General features: G+C 45.9%; 1 protein-coding gene across 1 annotated transcript in view; it reads left to right on the top strand.

The window, feature by feature from the left end:
- Positions 1–644: 644 nt before the first annotated feature.
- LOC147659377 (ubiquitin thioesterase OTUB1-like) overlaps positions 645–20949 on the top strand; it is a gene marked incomplete at its 5' end in the record, with an annotated part of 50597 nt that continues 30292 nt past the window's right edge. The window contains 2 exons of the mRNA XM_086951788.1: positions 645–729; positions 8147–8341. Of these exons, the coding sequence (XP_086807914.1) occupies positions 645–729; positions 8147–8341 (280 nt within the window). The remainder of the gene's footprint in view (positions 730–8146; positions 8342–20949) is intronic.

Raw genomic sequence — 20949 nt, 5'->3', positions numbered from 1 at the left:
TTTCTACCTTCTGCTCAGAGTCCATTTTTCAGGTAGCACCATGCCAGGCTCTGCATTTGGATCAAGGCAGATTCAAAATCCAGGAAGTGTGCAGACAGGATGGACCCTATCAGGGTTGGTGAGGCTCATCTCTTTTTGGGCTCGAAGTATATATTATTGTGCTCGCAATATAGTAAAACTAAAATGGGAAGAATTGTTTTTCTTTTTGGCCCCAAGTACCAAAGAAGGATTTCGTGTGAAATACTGATTGGAGAGACAAAAGATACCTAGCAATGGGATAGGCCAGTGTGAGGAGCATTTGAATGAACAGTTCAAATAAGATAAGATGGGGCAGTTGAGGGCATGACATTTTTTCAGAAGTTAGTTGAAAATTGATAATTTTGATTTGTTTACCTGTATGAGAAGAAATGAGCATTCTGATTCTAAAAGTAAGCCCTGTGAGGCTAAACCATAATCTAGTATTGCACAAAAATCAATTCATTTCAAGCAGAGGTGGGTGTAGGAGAGAGGTTTATTACTGCCAACCTGACAATGCAAGATTTTATTTAGGGGTGAAGGAGATAGACAACATGCAGGCCTTACTGCAGAACATGTCACTCAAAAAGTGAACTCTTGTGTCTTTGTACTTTTGTTTGTGTCTCCAGGTTCAAAATAATAGCAGCCAAAAGCAAAGAGGATCTTGTAAACCAAGGCTTTACAGAGTTCACCATTGAAGATTTCCACAATACAGTAAGTCCCATGGAGAATGGTAGGGGTGTCTGGCAGAGTTGGCGAGGAAGTAGCTTCCATTGTTTATCCTACTGCATTGCTATGTGTTTTATTTTGGCGATTGGCCGTAGTTTTGTGCTCAGTATGTCTAGGGCATTGAATGCACTTCCATTACACATCAAAACCCTGCCCAATTTGTTGGCCTTTAGGTAGGCATTAAAAACATTGCTCTTCTCTTCCTGTTAAACTTTCTTTCTGGTCTTTTCCCCTGGCTCTGTTTCTTCAGCTAGCAGCAAGCGCTCTTTTTGGGTATACAAGGACTTTATAAGATTCTCTAACATAACATACTGCACTATCCGAGAGAACTGTATCCCTCTGTTTCGCAGCATGAATCTTTCTGGATTCACTATGCTGTGCATTATTCTGCAGTCTAGTGGTTGGGTCCTGAATCGTAGTCTTTTTTTTTTTTTTTTGTAGCCCAGGTGGGCGTCTACGTCCCACCTTTTGGTGTACTTCCTGTGACGTCGGCACGTTTCCTGCGGAGGCTCCCCCCTCTGGGCACCATCTTCAGTTTATTTTTTCCGCAGTTGTGTCTGGATCGTCACCGAAAGGCTTCAGTGTTTTTGGAGGAAAGAAGAAGAAAAAGGTGAAATTTTCACAGAAAAGATTGGAGAAGGTACTGAGGGAGGAACAAGATCAACAAGCCGGGACGACGAAGAAGGAGGAGAACTTCGAGATCTTCGACGTCCAACGGAGAATGCACACACAGGGGGCCCCCTGAGCGCAGGAATGGACAAAACACCCTTTAAATTCTGCCGTAATTGCCTCCACAAATATGCGCAGAAGGACCAGCACTCGGTCTGCAACCTCTGCTTACCGGTCGACCACGAGAGCAAGGATTGCAACGCCTGCTCTGCCTTCACCCCGAAGACACTCGGGGTTAAAGAAAGGCAGAGGAGAGCCAACTACTCCATGCAAAGCAAAGGCCAATCTCCGTCGCTTCCGGACCTGGGCCTCCCCAGCGACGAAGAGGACAACATTGCCGAGGGACCAGATGACTACACGGTCGTAGAGACCGATAAGAAGGCATCTTAAGAGGTAGGAGAGACATCGACCCCTAAACCCCGACAGACTCTCGAAAGCCCGATCAGGACTCTTGAAAAACAGAGTCTAAGTCCTCGAAGGGAGCACCGGTGCCGAAAACACGTCGGCCGCAGCTGCATCCAAGGACAAACAGCCCAGCAGATCCTTCGAAAAGGACTCCCAGGCGCCGAAGGTTGCTTTGACGTCGTCGACTAAGTCGAAGAGATCGGCCGAAACGCTCGACGCCGAGCATGCCTCCGAGAAGGCTCGTGGCCGAAATGAAGAACATCCTGCAAAGGAAGAGAGAGTTCGACGAGAAAATGAAGAGGTTCACTATTCCTTCTAAACCCCGACTACGATTGTCGAAATAGAAGAGGAAGAGGAGTTCGACTCCGAATGGCCGCCGAAAACTCCTGAGCACCAGGAACACCTAGAGGAAAAGGGCCTATACTATAAGAAAGAAGGCGACGATGACCAGCAAACTACTTTCGGCTCGGCATTCTCGATGACACAGGACCTGGATTGGCAGGACCTCGACTCCGAAAACCCAGACGAGCCCGTGGAGACTTATCCTTCAAGGCCTTCGCCACCAGATGACATTGGGGCCTATAACATGGTTATCAAAAACGCTGCAGCGGCCTATGGAGTTAAACTGGAGGAGGAAAACTCAAAGGCATGTTTCCTTTTAGAGACCCTGCTCCCCACTCAAACAAAGAGTCAGTTCCTCCCCATGCTTCCGAGTGTCATGGACCCAGCGACCTGCAGGTCTGTAACTCCTACGGCAGAGATAAAATACAAACACTCCTCTCAGGACCCTCCCTACATCCAGGGATCCGTCACAGTGAACTCCATTATTGCGACAACAGCCAGAAAGAGGGCAAACGTCCCAACAACATCAGGGCCACCACCAGACAAAGAAAGAAGGAGAATGGACCTAACTGGGAGAAAAATAGAGAGAAATGCAGCAGTACACTGGCGCATGGCGAACTCCAATGCCCTACTGAACAGACACCAGTACCAGCATTGGAAGGAGATGGGGCAACTGCTCAAGCACCTCCCCGAGGAATACCAGCAAAGGGCATCACACCTGGTGGAGGAGGGAAAAAATATAGCAAATGCTTGCCTGAAAACTGCCTTGGATGGGGCGAACACATCCAGCAGACTTATGATGCTAGGAATCACAGAAAGAAGCTTAGGATCTCAGACTTCAAGTCGGAAGTACAGAACAACATTCTGAGCACTCCTTTCAATGGAGAGAGACTGTTCGGGGAACCGGTGGATGAAAAACTCACCCAGCTAAAGAAAGAAAATGAAACTGCAAGGTCCATGCGGGCCTTACAATTCAGAGGGATGAGAAGGGGTACCCCGACAGGGAGACCAAACGGAAGGGGAGGAACCGGGTCGGGAACGTCACACCAGACATTCCAGCAGGCACACCAGGGCGACAGTCAATCCCAGCAGGGGCCGCAAAAGCAAACCTGGCAGTACCAGCCTCGGGGCCCGTCCTTTTGCGGGCGGGCGAATGGACGAGGGCAAACAAGAAGAGGGGGCCAACAACCCAGCTCAAAGTGACTCTGTCACGCAAAGCGTGCCCATCCACACGATCCCTCAGAGGGTGGAGCACAAGAAGGCCAACAAAGGGAGTTACACAGACCAAACATCGACGACCATGTAGCATCAGTAGGAGGCAGGCTAAGACAATTCTTCCAGGAGTGGAAGAAGATAACTTCAGACAAATGGATACTCAACATCATACAGTTTGGATACTGCATAGACCTGGAAAAGAAACCACCAAACAGAAAACCAAAGAGATAGGCGCATTCAGGAAAAGAACTAGCGCTACTCCTAGAGGAATCACAAGAACTCCTCCGAAAGGAGGCCATCGAACCAGTTCCATTCAGAGAAAGGAGCAAGGGAGTGTACTCAAACTATTTCCTAGTTCCAAAAGTGGACGAAACACTAAGACCCATCGGGATCTAAGGTTCCTAAACAAATACATAAAGACAAAAAAGTTCAAAATGACATCCCTCCAAGAGGTCATTCCTCAGATAAGGGACGGAGACTTCATGTCCACCATAGACCTCAAAGATATCTACCTGCACATTCCCATGAACAGGCAGCACAAACATCTGCTAAGATTTACCATCGACAAAGAACACTACCAGTTCACAGCCCTAGCCTTCGGTCTAAAGTCCGCACCAAGGGTGTTCACCAAATATCTCGCAGCCTTGGCAGCGGTCTGCGCAGGGAAGAGATTCATGTATACCCTTACCTTGACGACTGGCTAATAAAAGCAAGTTAACACAGGACATGCAAGGAACACGCACAGCTGGTCACTGAGACACTAACAGACCTAGGATTCTCCATACACTGGAGGAAGTCCTCAATTGAACCAGAGCAAGTGAAGATCTTCCTAGGGGAACAGATCAACACCATACAGAGCAAAGTGTTCCCCAGCGACAAGAGAACACTGGCTCTGCTGAAGGAGACACACCACTACCCGAAGGGGCGAGCTCTGACAGTGAGGACAGCGAGCAAGATCGAGGGGATGATGGAGTCATGCATACACCTGGTCCCCAATATACGGCTCCACATGAGACCATTCCAGGAATGGCTGCTACAACAATGGTCACAAGCTTCAGGAAGTTGGGAAGATCTAGTGGTTGTAACGCATGCAGTGCAGGAGGAGATTACATGTTGGAACAGGGAGAACATAACAAGGGGGAATCCCTTAACACCACCAATCCAAACGGTGACCATCACCACAGACGCATCCCAGATGGGACGGGGAGCACACATGAACAAGCTCAAAGTGAGGGGTCTGTGGATTCCAGCAGATGTGGCCAGACACATCAACTACCTGGAACTGAAGACCATGTTCCTCGCCCTCAAGGCATTCCAAAAACTGTACAACCAGAGAGTTTTGATACAGACAACACAACATCGATGTTCTACATCAACAAGCAGGGAGGAACACAATCAGTCGCACTGTCCAACCTAGCACAGGAAATGTGGAGATGGGCCATCCCACTCAAAATAGACCTGCTAACCATACACCTACAGGGAAGGACAATGTGAAAGCAGACTGGCTCAGCAGACAGACTTCAGCATCCCACGAGTGGGAGCTCAATGCACAGGAAACGCAAAGGCTATTCAGGATGTGGGGAACTCCGACGATAGACCTATTTGCAACACACCAGAATGCAAAATGCCGATACTTCGCATCCAGGCATCCAGAGGAGCGATCCCAGGGGAATGCCCTATGGATAAGCTGGTCGAAAACATTTGCCTACGCTTTTCCCCTGATACCGCTGATACACAGGGTACTCGACAAGTGCAGAACCAGCAATATGACACTGATCTGGGTGACGCCTCTGAGGGCAAGGCAGACCTGGTACTCACAAATAATGAAAATGGCACTGGGACCACCCCACAAGTTCGGGGAAAGAAAGGACTTACTCTCTATGCAAAACGTAGAAGTACTACACCCAGAGCCAGAGAGCCTCAGCCTAGCGGCATGGCTCCTGAAGGCATAGAGTTTGCACACCTAAGGTTACCTGAGAGCACCCTACGGGTGCTACGAGCGGCAAGGAGACCTAGCACACAAAGGTGCTATGTGGCAAAATGGAAAAGGTTCACACAATGGTGCAGCAAGAAGAAACTACACAAGATGACAAGGGAATCAACTGTGCTAAGATATCTCACGCACCTTCTGAAAGCTAAACTAAGTTCATCCTCGCTAAGAGTACACCTTGCAGGGATAGTAGCCTACACAAGAGGAGAGACAGGAAAGAGCTTCTTTACATCACAAACAGTAAAGAGATTCATGGAAGGGGCAAAAAGGATCGCACCACCTAAGAGGATGCCGCCTCCGGCATGGAACCTTAATTTAGTCCTAACAGAGCTCATGAAAGCGCCCGTTGAACCCATCCATAAGGGCTCCCTCCAAATGCTGACAATGAAGATAGCCTTTCTTGTGGCAATCACCTCGCTTCGCATGGTGGCAATCACCTTGCTGCGCAGGGTAAGCGAACTACAAGCGCTAACACTGCAAGAACCTTAAATTCAGATACACAATGATAGGGTGGTAATGAGAACTGACCCACACTTTTTGACAAAGGTGGTTTCGGGGTTCCACATGAACCAGACTACAAATACCAAGCTTCTTTCACAAGCGCAGAGAGGGCACTGCACACTCTGGACGCTAGAAGAGTGTGCATTAAATAGAAAGAACTAAAGAGCACAGAAAAACAAAGCAGTTCTTTGTGTCCTTCGCAAGCAGTTTCCTGGGTAGACCAGTAACAAAGGGGACCATCGCATGATGGATCGCACAAACTATACAATTCTGCCACAAACAGGCAGGCCAAGAACTAGCAGAAGGGGCACAAGCCCACTCTACCAGGAAGAAGGGAGCAACAATAGCCTTCCTGGCTAACACACCCATTCAAGACATGCCTGGCGGCAACATGGGCTTCAGTGCACACGTTCACTAAGCACTACTGTGTGGATATACAAATGAACAAGGAAGCACAAGTGGGACAGAAGGTGCTTCAACATATATTCAACAACCAAAGCTCATCTTCCACCCAGCCGCCACAGACATAACAAACCGCTACAAAGTCTATGCACAGCACAGTGAATCCAGAAAGATTCACGCTGCAAAACTAATAGTTTCTTACCTGTCTGGGTAGTTTTGCAGCTTGAAGATCTTTCTGGATTCACTAGCGAACCCACCCACGTCCGCCAGAAAGATGAGGCAGGAGAAGAAGGTGGTAATACAAGGTCAATATAGGAACAGACACCTTAAAGGACAAAGCGGAAAAATCACTTACTTGAAGAAGAAATAGAAAACATTGCCAAAGGATTCACAAAGAACACAAAAACAAGAAAAAAGAATCCGAAGATAGCACCCAAAGGTGGGAGCTTTCGCAGGAAGTGCGCCAACGTCCTAGGAAGTACACCAAAAGGTGGGACGTTAACGCCCACCTGGGCTACAAAAAAAAAGAAAGAAAAGACTACGATTCCGGACCCAACCACTAGACCGCGGAATAATGCACAGCATAGTGAATCCAGAAAGATCTTCAAGCTGCAAAACTACACCGACCGGTAAACTATTCGTTCTCTGATCACTCTTTCACATCTCCACAGGTGAGAGCAACCTTTAAACCATTTTGCACCATGATTGTTTCCACACTCTTTTCTTGTGTTGTGCGGTTACTTTAATGAAGGGCTTGGACCAGCTGCACCACAGGTTTAATTGCGTCAGCGTTTGATCAGATAGTCTAACAGTTCTCGCCTCTCCATTGACCAAAAAATCATATTTAGAAACACAGTACCCTTTAAAGCAAATGTAGAAATCTCTTGGTTTTACTAGATTCCGAGAGCCAAAACTGTACAGCTTGTCACAGTGGTCTCAGATACATAACTGGGAGGACTAGCGCTATTGAGAAGGTAAGCATCACAGGATAACTGCTTTTACATTTATTAGAAAATGGCTGCTTATGTCCATTAAAGTATGCAAGTTAAGAATTCAGGCCAGTGAAAAGCGTAAAGAGAATTATATTAGGAATTGCTACTTCACTTATGGAAAATGACTGTGGCTCTCTACAACCGCAAGCCCACCCTCACCTGCACCATTACCAACCTACAGTAAGCATTTGAGATGTCACTAATGTGGAATACAAAGAAAGCCCACTAAGGAAATGTACACAAAATCTACAAACCTAGCTAATTCTTAACAGGCATTGTAACTGGCATTGTAGCAAAGCATGCAGGAAGTAGGTAATTCCAGCTTGTAAGCTGTTGTCCGAGCTAAGACCAATGACTATATGCAATCCTTCTTTGTGGGACCAGGAGAAAATTAATTAAGCTGTGACTGCCATTATCCCATGATAGTATGAGGCAAGGCATGATTTTTTGTAGTTGCTTTTTATTGGAGTAGTTGTTCAGGTGTAAGTTCTGAAATTTGAGGGGAGAGGAAAAGGAACTAGGTTCCTCAGCACTTGTGTACACCTAGGACAGTCACCCACCTCAGAGCGCAGAAGATTGAGTTTCATATGTTCTCATTGACTCCCACTGTCATCATCTCAGTCTTGTCAGGGTTCATTTTGAGCCAGTGACTGCATACGCCAGCCCCAGATCTCCTCCAAGCTCTTCTGGAATCTAGCACCTGTCACACACTCATCGCTATCCAGAAATTGGATGATCCGCTCATCCTCCTGCAACCTCTTATATTCAAGCAGTAACCCTAGATGGTAATGGATGTGAGTGTGGGGTGGGGGGAAATGCAGGGGCTGGATACGTGTTTGAATCTGTGACTCCAATGTCTTCCTCCAATATGTGTCCTTTCATTCAGTTCATGGACCTCATCGAGCTAGTGGAAAAGCGCATGCCCCTGACCGACCTGCTTGCTGCCTTCAATGACCAAGGCATCTCGGACTACTTGGTGGTGTACCTTCGACTGCTGACCTCAGGCTACCTGCAACGGGAGCACCACTTCTTTGAACACTTCATTGAGGGTGGTCGCACTGTCAAGGAGTTCTGCCAACAGGTAACGTTGCCTTGCACCTCTCTGTAGCAATGCTAGAGTTTGTAGCAGGAGCTCACTGCAGATTCCTCGTGCAACCAAGGCAGTTGCTATATATTGTCATGAGAAAAGTAATTTGCCATCACCCCCCCATGTCCCTTCAGAACAAGTAGCATTTAAGAGGTATATTTTCTCCACTCCGTTATCCCAGGATCCTCTCTCACTTCTTGAAATGTTCATATGCCCTGTGTCACGTTTTTACTCAAGGCTTTTGGTGGACTCACTTTACAAACCCCGAAAGATATGCATTCGTTTTTTTGTGCAGAACCTCACTTAGCCAGCAAGGACATCTGAACATAATCTGGTCTGTCCTTGTGCATCTACATTGTTTTGATCTCTGTCAGCATATTGGTAGACTGAGCCTTAGCTTGTGGATCAAAAGTGGGTTTTTCTGCCCTACAAGAATATGTAGGGAGTCTGTTGCTAGAGAGCAAACTGCTTGTTAGGGTTGTTTCTTGCAAAAACCATATGTATTCCCTCAGGTTAAAGAACCTTTTATTTCACCATTTTGCTCATGTGGAAATGATTATCTTCGTTCCTGATGGTGTAAGAAATTCCAATGCTGACACTTTAGACCCAGAGGTGGCCACAATCCACATAAGGTCTTCATTTTGGAATGGCAAGTGGTGCGATGAATGATCACATAGTTCTTCTAAGGAGCGATTAAGTCCTATTCTGGGAAGTATTCTGCTCAATGTCTGTGTGATACTTTCATAGCCCAGCTATTTATTAGGGGCTCACGATAAGTAAAGTCCGATTTTACAGACCTTTAAAGTTAATAAAAAATGTTCAGACTTCACAAAAAATATCTGATTGCATTTCAAATAAAAACCTCAATTGCTCACAATGCGAATTAATACCGTATGTGTTTAAAACAGGCTTTAAAAAATGTAGTCTTAAATACCATTAAAACAAACAATCCGTCAATATATATGAATTGGTACACTTCACGCTTAACCCACAGTTACAAATCCCCTCAATTTCTTATAGGAGTCTTGCCAACTCCAACGGGGCGTAAAAAATGGGTTAAGTCAATTCTATTTTTTTTTAATTGGAGGCCTCGTTTTTGGATTCAGGAGAGGGTAAGTATGTGGAAATACTGTATCTGCTTGCTATGAATCGCATAAAAAGATAATGGAGCTGTTCTCTATTAAAGAAATCTAATCATATTTCTAGGAACCACTTCAACCCTAGAGCACAATTCAAGTTTTTACAGACCCAGTATTCTTAATAGGGAGGCATCTAGAGATAACTGCTTTGCAATTACAACCAACTGCTCTCCCAGCCTCTGAGCCCTTTTAAATCACTATTCACAATTGCATCTCTGCAAAATATAGCAATTTTAGCGTGCATGGAATTAACAAATCCATGCCAAAGTCGTAAGGTTTACAGTGTACTTGTGCAATGTTCTGAGGTAAATCTGAGTTCCAACTGTATTGCTTGGAATATTGAAGATGTAGATAGACACAACATCATTTTCAAGCATTGCCCATCAATCAAATTCCAATCCAGTTTTCCACCCATACAGAGGATCTTGCCACCATATAACAGATTGGTTTGCACCATCACTTAAAAAACAGATGGTAAAGAAGAGCCATCAAAATTGTTACTCAATTTATGTAGCTTGGAAAGGATTCATCAAGCCTGTGATTTTAGAATACCGATAAGCATATTCCAGGATGCTTTATTATTAAAATTCATGGCTAAATATCTGTAATATATTTCCTCCACTTTAGCTTAACCAACATACTAATGAAAGGAATTAATGTTGGCCCCAAACCAGATTGTTTTAGTCTCGTCCATAGTAATTTACTTTTTCATTTTGCAATATTTATAAAATGCTCTTAACTTCCTTTAGAGTCCTAGTTGAGTCAAGTCAATAATTACAAGGCTGTATGTGTACATAGAACATGATGGCTTCCCATCCTGGGTGAAAAAGTTATTCTTAAAAGGGTAGTGGGAAGATCATGTAAACAAAGTGGAAAAAATGTTGGGGGCTAAAACAGTCTTGATGTAGACCAGCGCTTTTTAACCTGTTGTCCGGGAACACCTGGGTGTCCACGAAGCTCACTCCGGGGTTCCCCACCTGGTTCTGAAATTAATTTAAACAGGTTACTAAAGTGTGTATAAATAAAGAAGCAATGTGTAAAGTAGAACATCTTAAAAGGTTCTGTAAATGTGAAGTAATCTGAGATTCAAAGACTAGAAATTAGGTTGGCATCTTCAGATTGATTTGTGAGGCAGTGCAAGTGCATCAAATAGAAAATAGTATGGACAATGAGTTGCCTTAATTTACTTTTGAAAAGCTCCAACCTTCCTATTAAATTTTTTTTATTTTTTATTATTGGGAATTCAATAAAATATTTCATCGTTTTCCATTGTTTTGGGATTTAAAATATCAAATTTGCTTATTCCAGAATCCCCGGCTTCCAGTAATAACTCGGTGGGAGCCCCCATATCGGAATTACTATTCGGTGTGGTTCCATCGATTCCAGTAATGATTAAGTGGGGGGGTACACAGAAGTGAAAAAGGTTAAGAACCACTGGAATATTTTTTAGACCAGAAGCTACTTAAATCTAATTCACCCATGACCAATTCCCCTGTGGAGTTCTTGCAGTATTGATAATAAAACTTGAGTATTTTCAATTCGTTTAATTTCTCCCAGAGTATGTCATGAATGACCAATTCAAATGCTGTGCAAAAACTGAAAAAAACAGCAAAATAATTTGCCTCTTACCTCCATCGACTAACATACAGTTTTCACAGCTAAAGCAGTGGTCCACTATTGAATGACCTGCTTTAAGCCCACCTTACTTAATGGGGATTAATTCATGGATCTCAATCCAATATTTCATAGATTTGAGTATTCTCTTTGTGTAAACCTAAACCCATAAGACTTGTAAGTCTATAATTTGCCGAAGCAGAGGAATCATCCTCCTTAAAAATTGGTTTTTATAACTGACCCGTTCCAAGTTTCAGGAAAATGTTCACTTATTAGTACATGAATAAATAAAAGCACTTGCTCTCCAGTCAACAGTTGGATTTAATTATGATTGCTAGTAGCTTGTTACATACAGATTGAACTGATTGGTAATTCAGAGTGACCGTTGATATACATTTCCTCCAGGTGTTTATCCAAGAATTGTTTGGATCTATACAAACTACCATGACGTGTTTCCTACCCATGCCGTGCTGAACTAGTCTTCGACACTCGGTGTGATGTTTGGATGAGGTAGCTGATAGCATCTGTTCCCAGTTAGCATTATAAGAGTGCCCCCTTTTCCCCCTATAACATGGACATATATTATGATCTTTATCAAATATATTCCTCCTCTAGCAAGATTTCTTTGGCTATCCTCCTCCTCTACTTTAACCTTCTTGGGTGGTTTTTAAAGTTCTCCTCCAGGGGATACTCATCAATGGTCATAATCTATGAATAATCCCCGCCTATGTGCGGGATCCCAGAGCATATAGAAAATACATATAAAGATATATGTATATATATGTGAAAACATATATTTGCTACCTAAACATTTCCCAACTGGCAAATCTGCTGCAAAATTACATAATTAGCATACACCCAGTAGTACTCTCCCTACCCCTAAGGAAGAGAGAGAGAGTAGTAAACTTCTCCAGTATTAGGGGTGTCTTTCATAGATTCACATGCTTGAATATTCCCCGTCGTCGAAGTGGGAGTCTCACGGTACATAAAATAGCAATAAATGCTAAAATATACATAAATGTGAGCACATAACATAAGAAAAACTAGAAGTAAATACACAACTGAACCTCTAAAACAATTCCTCCATAGGAATGCATGGTAGAGAAAGAAAACACTAGTAACATATCACTGTCATTATGTTAGTCCACACTACAGCCAATCAGGCGCCAGCACCCTCTAGAACCTTCTCCTCAGAAGCTCAAGCCCTCAGATTTTCTACCGCACGTCGTGTGAAGGGAGTCTCCCTGAGCTCTGCTCAGTTTTTTCCTCTACTGCTTCTTGTTTCCAGAACTTTCATCATGTCAAGTAAGTCTTTATTCCGACCTTGCTCTTCTTGTGGGAAATTGCGTCTTTTTAAAGAAGACCTCCACAAGAAATGTATTCATTGTCTCTATCCTGAGCATGAAGTTGGCAGCTGCAAGTTTTGTAGAACCTCAGCGGTTATGTCAACTAAAAAAGTTCCGTCGATGACTGCACCGTCGACGACGGCTTTGTCTACGAGCCTACCGTTGATGCTGGATTCATCAAAGTCATCTTCGACGATGGCCATTTCAGCACCGTAAACGATAACGTTGACGGTGGCACCATATTCTTTTGCCTCGTTGCCCCTTGTGCCTCTATCTACTTCCGTTTCTGCATCCGTTGGCACTGATTCGTCACACCATCGCCGTCCACTGTCGTGCCACCAGTTGTCTGCTCCAGATCTGCAGCCTCCATCACCTAGGTTTGCCACTACCTCTGAGCCTGACTCTGACTCTGGTAATGATGTGGATGACACTTTGAGCGGCTCACAGTCCATCTGATCTCATCATCAAATGTCAAGATTCCGGCAGTGATAACGAAGGCGGCGACCAGGAGTCTCACGCTGAAGACCAGTTTGTTCAAGTTCCAATGGCTACTTTACCTTTGTCTTTGATTTCGAATCTCCAGCATATGCTGGACGACTACAACAGGTGTTTTCCACCAACGCCTCAAGGTACTCCTAGACCGTTATCTGCTGCGACTGCTCCGCCAACTGCTCCACCGCCTTTGCCTCCGACGCCTTCTCCTAAGGTTCAAACGTCGGTCAAGATTCACACTACTGTGTATCTTCAGGATGCGGATGATGAGGCAGTTCCAGAACGGGAGGACGGAGAGGTCCACGATGACACAGATAATGAGGATGCCTCAAACGGCATGGCAGAGTGGGACAACTACCAAATGCAGACGCCCTCTCCTCAACCATGAGAATCTGGAGATTCCCCTCCAGTCGATATTGCCAGTTTTCATCTTTTGATAGATCGAGCGGCTCAGCGCTTTAAATTGCTGAGGACACAGAGAGAGGATGACAGTTTCCTCTACGACTTCAAACATCAGCCTTTCAAACCAGTCCACACAATTCCAATAATCGATTTCATATGGAAGGAGGGAGTTAAGCTCATGCAGGCTCCGAACTCGTTACCTGCCCAAGTACCGCGCCTTGAAAAGAAATATAAGGCCCCAACTGGTTCACCAGCATGCCTGGTCTCTCATCCTAAGCCGGATTCGGTTGTGGCTCAAGCGGCACAGCGCTGGGCCCGTAATCCAGCGTGTATATTTCAAACTACAACTCCCATAATGCCACCTACGGCTAATATGGGCTAGTATTAAAAGGAAAATAGTAGAAGGACTTACTGACCGTGAACAAAGCCCTGTGAGGCTGAAACGCGTTGGTGGGGTGAAGCGCTGATTAAAAGGCTTCAAAAAGAAATTTGGTGTGCCGCTCCCTTTGTGACACAAACTCTAATTTGGGTCAGGATCCGACCCCTGAGCCGAGCACACGCTGTTGAGCGCATAGATTGTCTGCAGGATCACTTTGTGGCAAAAAATTCAATGCAGAAAGGTGCGCCCGATTTCCGTGATTCAAGGAGAATACTTCCTCGAGAAACTCCCTCCTCTGAAGGCAGAAGGACCGTGCGGCTGTGCGAAACCAACTGCTAATCACTTGGAGAGAGGTGAGTGAAACGACTGAATATTGTGAACTGCACAAGCTAAGTTAGCGGAAATCGAAGCGATCGGGCTCTGCAGAAGTTCAGAGACACCGCTTCTGTTTAATTAAACACGCGGCAAACTTCAGCGAACCGGACCAAAGTCTAAAGAGCCTTAAAGTAACAGTAGCCAAATAAGTCACCCTTGATGTAAATGGTGTGGAACTGAAACAAACCTAAATATGGAAGCGCGAGTGGCTAAACGCGCCTCCAAGGCAACAATGAGGTTTAAATCCGGAGCTACAACATCCAATGTAATTTAGGAAAATGTGACACCTGATAAAATAAATGTAACGCTCAGACAACAAGTGAACCTTTTGGAGCGTTTATACAAAAAAGAAATCTACAAAAGCTGGGAAGTGATATCACTTGAGAATTATGTGGAGGTTAAACGTATCCCACGAGGCCTTCGCATTTTCACTATGCCCACACACCCGGATACTAAAGAAGACTTAATAACAGAATGAATGGATGGATGGATAATAATACCAATTGTTCACTGAATATGATGAGACTGTTGATCAAACACGCCAAAATTGATATAGATGATTTAACTATCAAAAGTAAAGAAGCGGAGGAAATATTACAAAAGAAGGCCAATCAGGAAGAAATTACAAAATTAAGAAAAGAAATGGAAACACGACTTGATCAGTATGAAAAAGAAATTGAGGAGAGAAAGAACGAAAATTCAAACAAGATGAGTAAGACTACCTACATGGTAGAATCCTGACATTTGCAAAACGCTACGATAATTTGAAAAAGAACTATCCCTTACACAAAGTTGCATCAAGTGCAAGTGAGTCTGATATCAGTGAGGATGGAACCACACGCATAGCACCCCAGACAAAAAACTTGTCTGTTTTAGACGAGGTGACATTGATAAACTTGGAGAAAAGCATGTCACGTGGCGGAGGAAGGGGAGGAAGACCATATCGAAGAGGCGGACGAGGAACAACAACACAAACACAACCAACCCCCTCACCAGCACCCGAAAAACCCACAGATCCAAGCGGCCCAAGAAGACAATATCCCCTCCGCAACAGGAAATAGTGAATCTGATTGTCAATCTTTCCAAGTATCAATTAACAGAAAAAGAAAAATTGGTGCTTAATAAAGGACTGTCGTTCTGTCCGGGGTCTCATTTTGACTACACTCAGACCAAAATTGACATGTACAAGTTTGTCAGGAAATTAAAACTTGCCAAGATACACGCTAACAAACCCACCATGCATGATGATCAAGCCGTTAATGTTGAAATAAACGAAACAACAACTACCATTGAACAGTTACCTGATTTGAGGAGAACTTTTGAAATGCTATATGAACAAGGTGAAAACAATCTCTCAGACATCCAAATGTTGGAACAAATGGATATTAGAACAAATGAAAAACCAGATACAGGATTAACAAGCATTTACAATGCAATGGTCTCGGCAATATTATAGGTAGAGCTATTGGTATTGCTCATTATTTTTTTTATCTTTTTTGTATCCCTAAATAAATGGCATTGTCATTTCTATCGGCATTAGCTTTTTTTGCATATGTGATACCTATTGCATTAGCAGAGAGAGAGTGAGGTAGTGAGAGAGAGAGAGTGAGGTATTGAAATAGAGAGAGAGTGAGGTAGTGAGAGAGAGTGAGGTAGTGAGAGAGAGAGTGAGGTAGTGAAAGATTGAGGGAGGGAGAGGGATGTTGTGAGGTAGTGATATAAGCATAGAGTGATGTAGTGAGAGAGAGAGAGAGGTAGTGAAAGAGAGTGAAAGCGAGTTATGTTATTCTAAACTTTTTAAGCGCACAGACACCCAGGGGTTTCATGGTGAGTTAGTGAGATAGAAAGAGTGAGGTAGTGAGATAGAGAGTGATTGAGGTAGTGAGTTAGAGAGAGAGAGTGAAGTTGTGAGCTAGAGGGTGAGGTAGTAAGAGAGTGAGGTAGTGATGTTTTGAGAGAGAGAAGTTGTGAGATAGTGAGGTAGTGAGATAGAGTGGTGTAGTGAGGTAGAGAGAGTTATGTAATGAGAGAGAGGTAGATAGAGTGAGGTAGTGAGAGACTGAGGTAGTGAAAGAGTGAGGTAGAGGGATGTTCTGAGGTAGTGAGATAGAAACAGGGAGTGAGTTTGTGAGGTAGTGAGATAGAGAGAGAGAGTGAAGTTGTGAGGTAGTGAGATAGAGTGAGTTAGTGAGGGAGTGATGTAGTGAATTTTTGAGGGAGTGAGTCGTGATATACTGAGGTAGTGAGAGTGAGATTGAGATAGAAATAGAGTGAGCTAGTGAGATAGAGAGAGTGTGAGATAGAGAGTAAAGTTGTGAGGTAGTTGTGAGCCAAAAAGAGGGAGGGATAAAGCAGCCCTGGTTGTAATGCAGTGGTTGTAATGCATTCCTATATGAGCCACAGTATTGCCGCCTGATTGTCTGACTTTATATAAACTCTGCAGAAATAATCTGAAAACAAAGGGGAACTTATAGTAACGCATTCGTGGCTCAGTTTGTTCGTCACCAACAGACTGCTTTGTAGATAGATGACAGGGTTAAGGGACCTGTTGCACAGGTCTAGTCTAGCTGCAGTAAGCTTCAGGGCACTGTACTGGGGAGGTATGTCCAGCGTTAATGGACTTGCTCTGGTACCACGTTTGAAACAACGTGAAGCAGCTCAGAGTGTTGATGTGCCTGTTGCGGGGGTCGTCTTGGGACCTGCAGGTGACACGTGCCAGGTGTGGTGAAGAAGCTCAGTGGGTGAAGCGCTCACTGCAGACAGCGGCACGTCACCTGTATGACATCATCCGAATTGCTGCTGGGTTTAAGTGCACCCGCGGTGTTGCCAATTCCGCTGCCAGTTGTCTTCCTGCACAACTCCGCAACAGACCTGCAGGAAATAAAAGGAAACTAATTACGGGCCGCCGGTGGCCCCGGATCTGTGCCTGCGGGAACCTTCGTCGCTGCTCAAATTGTTGATGCCATGGCTGGACATAGTCCACGGAGCAACCTGAAACAGAAAAATAAAATTATTTGGCCCCCAGCAGAGGGGAAAGGAGGGAGCCTGGGTGTCCTGTCTGTGAGCTGAGTGGCACAAGTGACGAGTTTTTGAAAAGAGCAGGGGAGTGGATTATCACTGGGAGGGTGGGGGGGAGTTAGGGAGACCCTCGGAGGAGGCTGCTGGGCACAGGGAGGGTGGCAGGCAGGTGGAGAGCGCGGAGCAGGCATTGGGCGGGGGTGAGTGAAGGAAGACAGGCAGGCATGCGAGAGAGAGAGAGAAAATATGAATGAATAAATCAGTAGTACTATAAGTGCTTAGAATTTACTGTGAGAATCTGAAAACTGAGGGAGAAGAGGGGTGGGGGGGGCTGCAGGGCGGAGCCAGGAAGGACGGTCATGAATGCAGGCTGGCGGTGCAAATGCAGGATTTATATAAACTCTGCAGAAATCTGAAAACAAAGGGGAACTTATAATAACGCATTTGTGTTCGTCACCAACAGACTGCTTTGTAGATAGATGACAGGGTTAAGGCGCCTGTTGCACAGATCTAGTCTAGCTGCAGTAAGCTTCCGGGCACTGTACTGGGGAGGTATGTCCAGCGTTAATGGACTTGCTCTGGTACCACGTTTGAAACAACGTGAAGCAGCTCAGAGTGTTGATGTGCCTGCTGCAGGGGTCGTCTTGTGACCTGCAGGTGACACGTGCCAGGTGTGGTGAAGTAGCTCAGTGGGTGAAACGCTCACTGCAGACAGCGGCACGTCACCTGTATGACGTCAAGCAAACTAAATATGTCACACAGCAGAACACTACTTCTAAGCTTACATACACATTACTTAACTCAGTCGGTACAACTTGTACTATAAGGTGTATTTGAATCAATTTAATAAAGCCAGTGTTTAAAAAAAATAAAATAAAAGGACATATACTTGTTGAGGTGGGACGAAGTAAAAAAATATAAAGAGCATCCAAGCCAACACAAGTAAAAACTATAACGATGTATCGATACGCAAAGCGTAGCATTTTAAAATAAAAAAATAACAATGGCACATTGTACCATACTGTAGAAAAGAGTAGCATGGCAACCAGTCCATCCCGAAAGTTGTACTTGATAGCACAATAAATGTGTTATTACATAGCATTCAGATTATTGCTAGATTGAAAAAAAGATTCTCAACCCCTGAATTATGATGCAACGCTCATAGTAGAGGTGAGCCTGCTATTTGTGCCAGCATCACATTCGAGGAGACACTCCACACGTCCATGCCCAGTGGTTGGGACGCGTCCCAAAAGGACTGCATCACCATCATATGGTGGGGTGGGTGCTAGCTAGAGTGCAAGAGGAGCAGTTTTAAAATATGCCCTAGGACGACTCACTCAACATTTTTAGTGGACACTTCCCAGTGTTGGCAACTACTTTCTTGAACGTGTTTAGTTGAGAGCAGCTAGCATGACATTACTCCAAGGGGGGGGGGGGGCAGAGCAGGACGACGGAGCTGCGGGCGGAGGGAAGGGGGGGCAGAGCAGGACGACGGAGCTGCGGGCGGAGGGAAGGGGGGCAGAGCAGGACGACGGAGCTGCGGGGGGAGGGAAGGGGGGGGCAGAGCAGGACGACGGAGCTGCGGGCGGAGGGAAGGGGGAGGGGCAGAGCAGGACGACGGAGCTGCGGGGGGGGGGAAGGGGGGGGCAGAGCAGGACGACGGAGCTGCGGGCGGAGGGAAGGGGGAGGGGCAGAGCAGGACGACGGAGCTGCGGGCGGAGGGAAGGGGGGGCAGAGCAGGACGACGGAGCTGCGGGCGGAGGGAAGGGGGGCAGAGCAGGACGACGGAGCTGCGGGCGGAGGGAACTGGTATGCGATATGTCATGCCTCTTCTGGAATATTGCAAGGGAGCAACAGGCATGCGATATGTCCTGCCTCTTCTGGAATATTGCGAGGGAGCAACAGGCACGCGATATGTCCTGCCTCTTCTGAATATTATGGGACACAGCAATAAACTGAATGATAGCAACTGGGTGGCTTTAATATCTGAGAAGCATGCTGTATGTTTACAAGAGAACTGGCTATTGTCTACTGTACACGTAAATGGTTTTCACTATGTATTCTCACCTGCAACTGTGGCATCGTCTGGCCATCAGAGTGGGGGACTATTAACTCTTGGAAAACTCACGCTGGCAGTCAAGATAATAGACTTATTTGGACTCTCCTTTCTTTCAAATAGATTGACAATTCCCGAGTGACGAAACTTCAATGATATTTAAATATTTTTACCACAATAATTGTGTTAATAGTAATACACGAACTATTGATTCTCTTGCCTCTGCTCTAGAAGTTATTCTAACGGACATAAATGTGGCTTATGTGGTCTTATGGTGGAAGGGATTCCAACCTTAGACTATGCCCCATCTCCGATGATAGCCGGTGGAGCAGTGGGGTCTGATTTCTGCAACTTTTTGAACTTTGAGCATACTTTGTGTGGCAATGCAGTGAATCAGGTGATAGACAGGTTATGGTCTTATAATTAGGACTGATATGCAAACTAAGGAGATCTTGAATCAGGTAACATTTACAAGTAGAGGAAAGGCGTCTGTGATAGATTTTATTGCACTTCTCAAAGCTTAGGCGTGGAAGGTTTACAAGTTCCTCATACTGGAGTGTCATCGGAGTGATCACAATCAACTTGTGTTAAGCCTTGCCATGGGGTTGCCTCCAGCACGTAATAACAAGACGACTTGCCCAATTGAGTATACAAGAAATTGGGGAGGGGGTGTCGCAAGTGGAGATATATCGACCAACAGACCTTCCTAGCCCAGCTTTTGGAGAACCGGATGGATCATGGCAAGCGTTTCATGGCTGAACTTAAATCGAGTGTTGTATTTGGAGCTTATCATGAGATTTGTAAAAGGGCCTCAGAGCAGGACGACGGAGCTGCGGGCGGAGGGAAGGGGGGCAGAGCAGGACGACGGAGCTGCGGGCGGAGGGAAGGGGGGGGGCAGAGCAGGACGACGGAGCTGCGGGCGGAGGGAAGGGGGGGGGGCAGAGCAGGACGACGGAGCTGCGGGCGGAGGGAAGGGGGCAGGGCAGGACGACGGAGCTGCGGGCGGAGGGAAGGGGGGCAGAGCAGGACGACGGAGCTGCGGGCGGAGGGAAGGGGGGGGGGCAGAGCAGGACGACGGAGCTGCGGGCGGAGGGAAGGGGGGGGGCAGAGCAGGACGACGGAGCTGCGGGCAGAGTGAGGGGGGGGCAGAGCAGGACGAAGGAGCTGCGGGCGGAGGGAGGGGGGGGGAGCGGGACCGGGACGAAGAAGGGCTGCGGGCGGAGGGATGGGGGAGTGGGAGGGGGACGGAGCTGCGTGCGGAGGGAAGGACAGAGCTGGACGAAGGAAAGCGGAGGGAAGGGGGGACGAGCAGAGCAGCTCAGAGCAGCTCTGGAAACCACCACCGTCTTTCTCCGAGGCAAAGCAGAAATGCCTCGGAGAAAGCATGGTCATTTTCGCATTTGGGGGCGTGTGTTTTGCTGTTCTGAGTGACGGACAACGTCACTGTCTAAAGAACGCAAAAAATCACGCCCCCAAATCCGAAAAGGACGGGGCTACATTGGAGTGACTGATCTCTCCTCCAATGGCTGGCCTCCTTTTAGGAAGCCAGCCAATGGGGAGAGACAGTGCAGGGAGGCGGGTTCTGAAGCCTTACTACACAACATACGACTCCTACCGGAAGCTGGCAAGCCAGCATTTCCGGTCCTCGACCGAAAAAGGAAATCCCGGTTCTATCCTATTCTGTCACCAGGCAATAAAATTGATCTCTTCTCGGACGCTCTCAATGAAGAGCTAGATAAACTGACAAAGGCAAGAAAGAATAGCAGAGAAAACTTAACATT

The sequence above is a fragment of the Lissotriton vulgaris genome, unplaced genomic scaffold (genome assembly GCF_964263255.1).
Source record: "Lissotriton vulgaris unplaced genomic scaffold, aLisVul1.2 SCAFFOLD_4523, whole genome shotgun sequence".
Taxonomy (NCBI): Eukaryota; Metazoa; Chordata; class Amphibia; order Caudata; family Salamandridae; genus Lissotriton; species Lissotriton vulgaris.
Note: the sequence above shows the minus strand (reverse complement) of the source record. Positions and strands in the feature narration are given on the sequence as shown.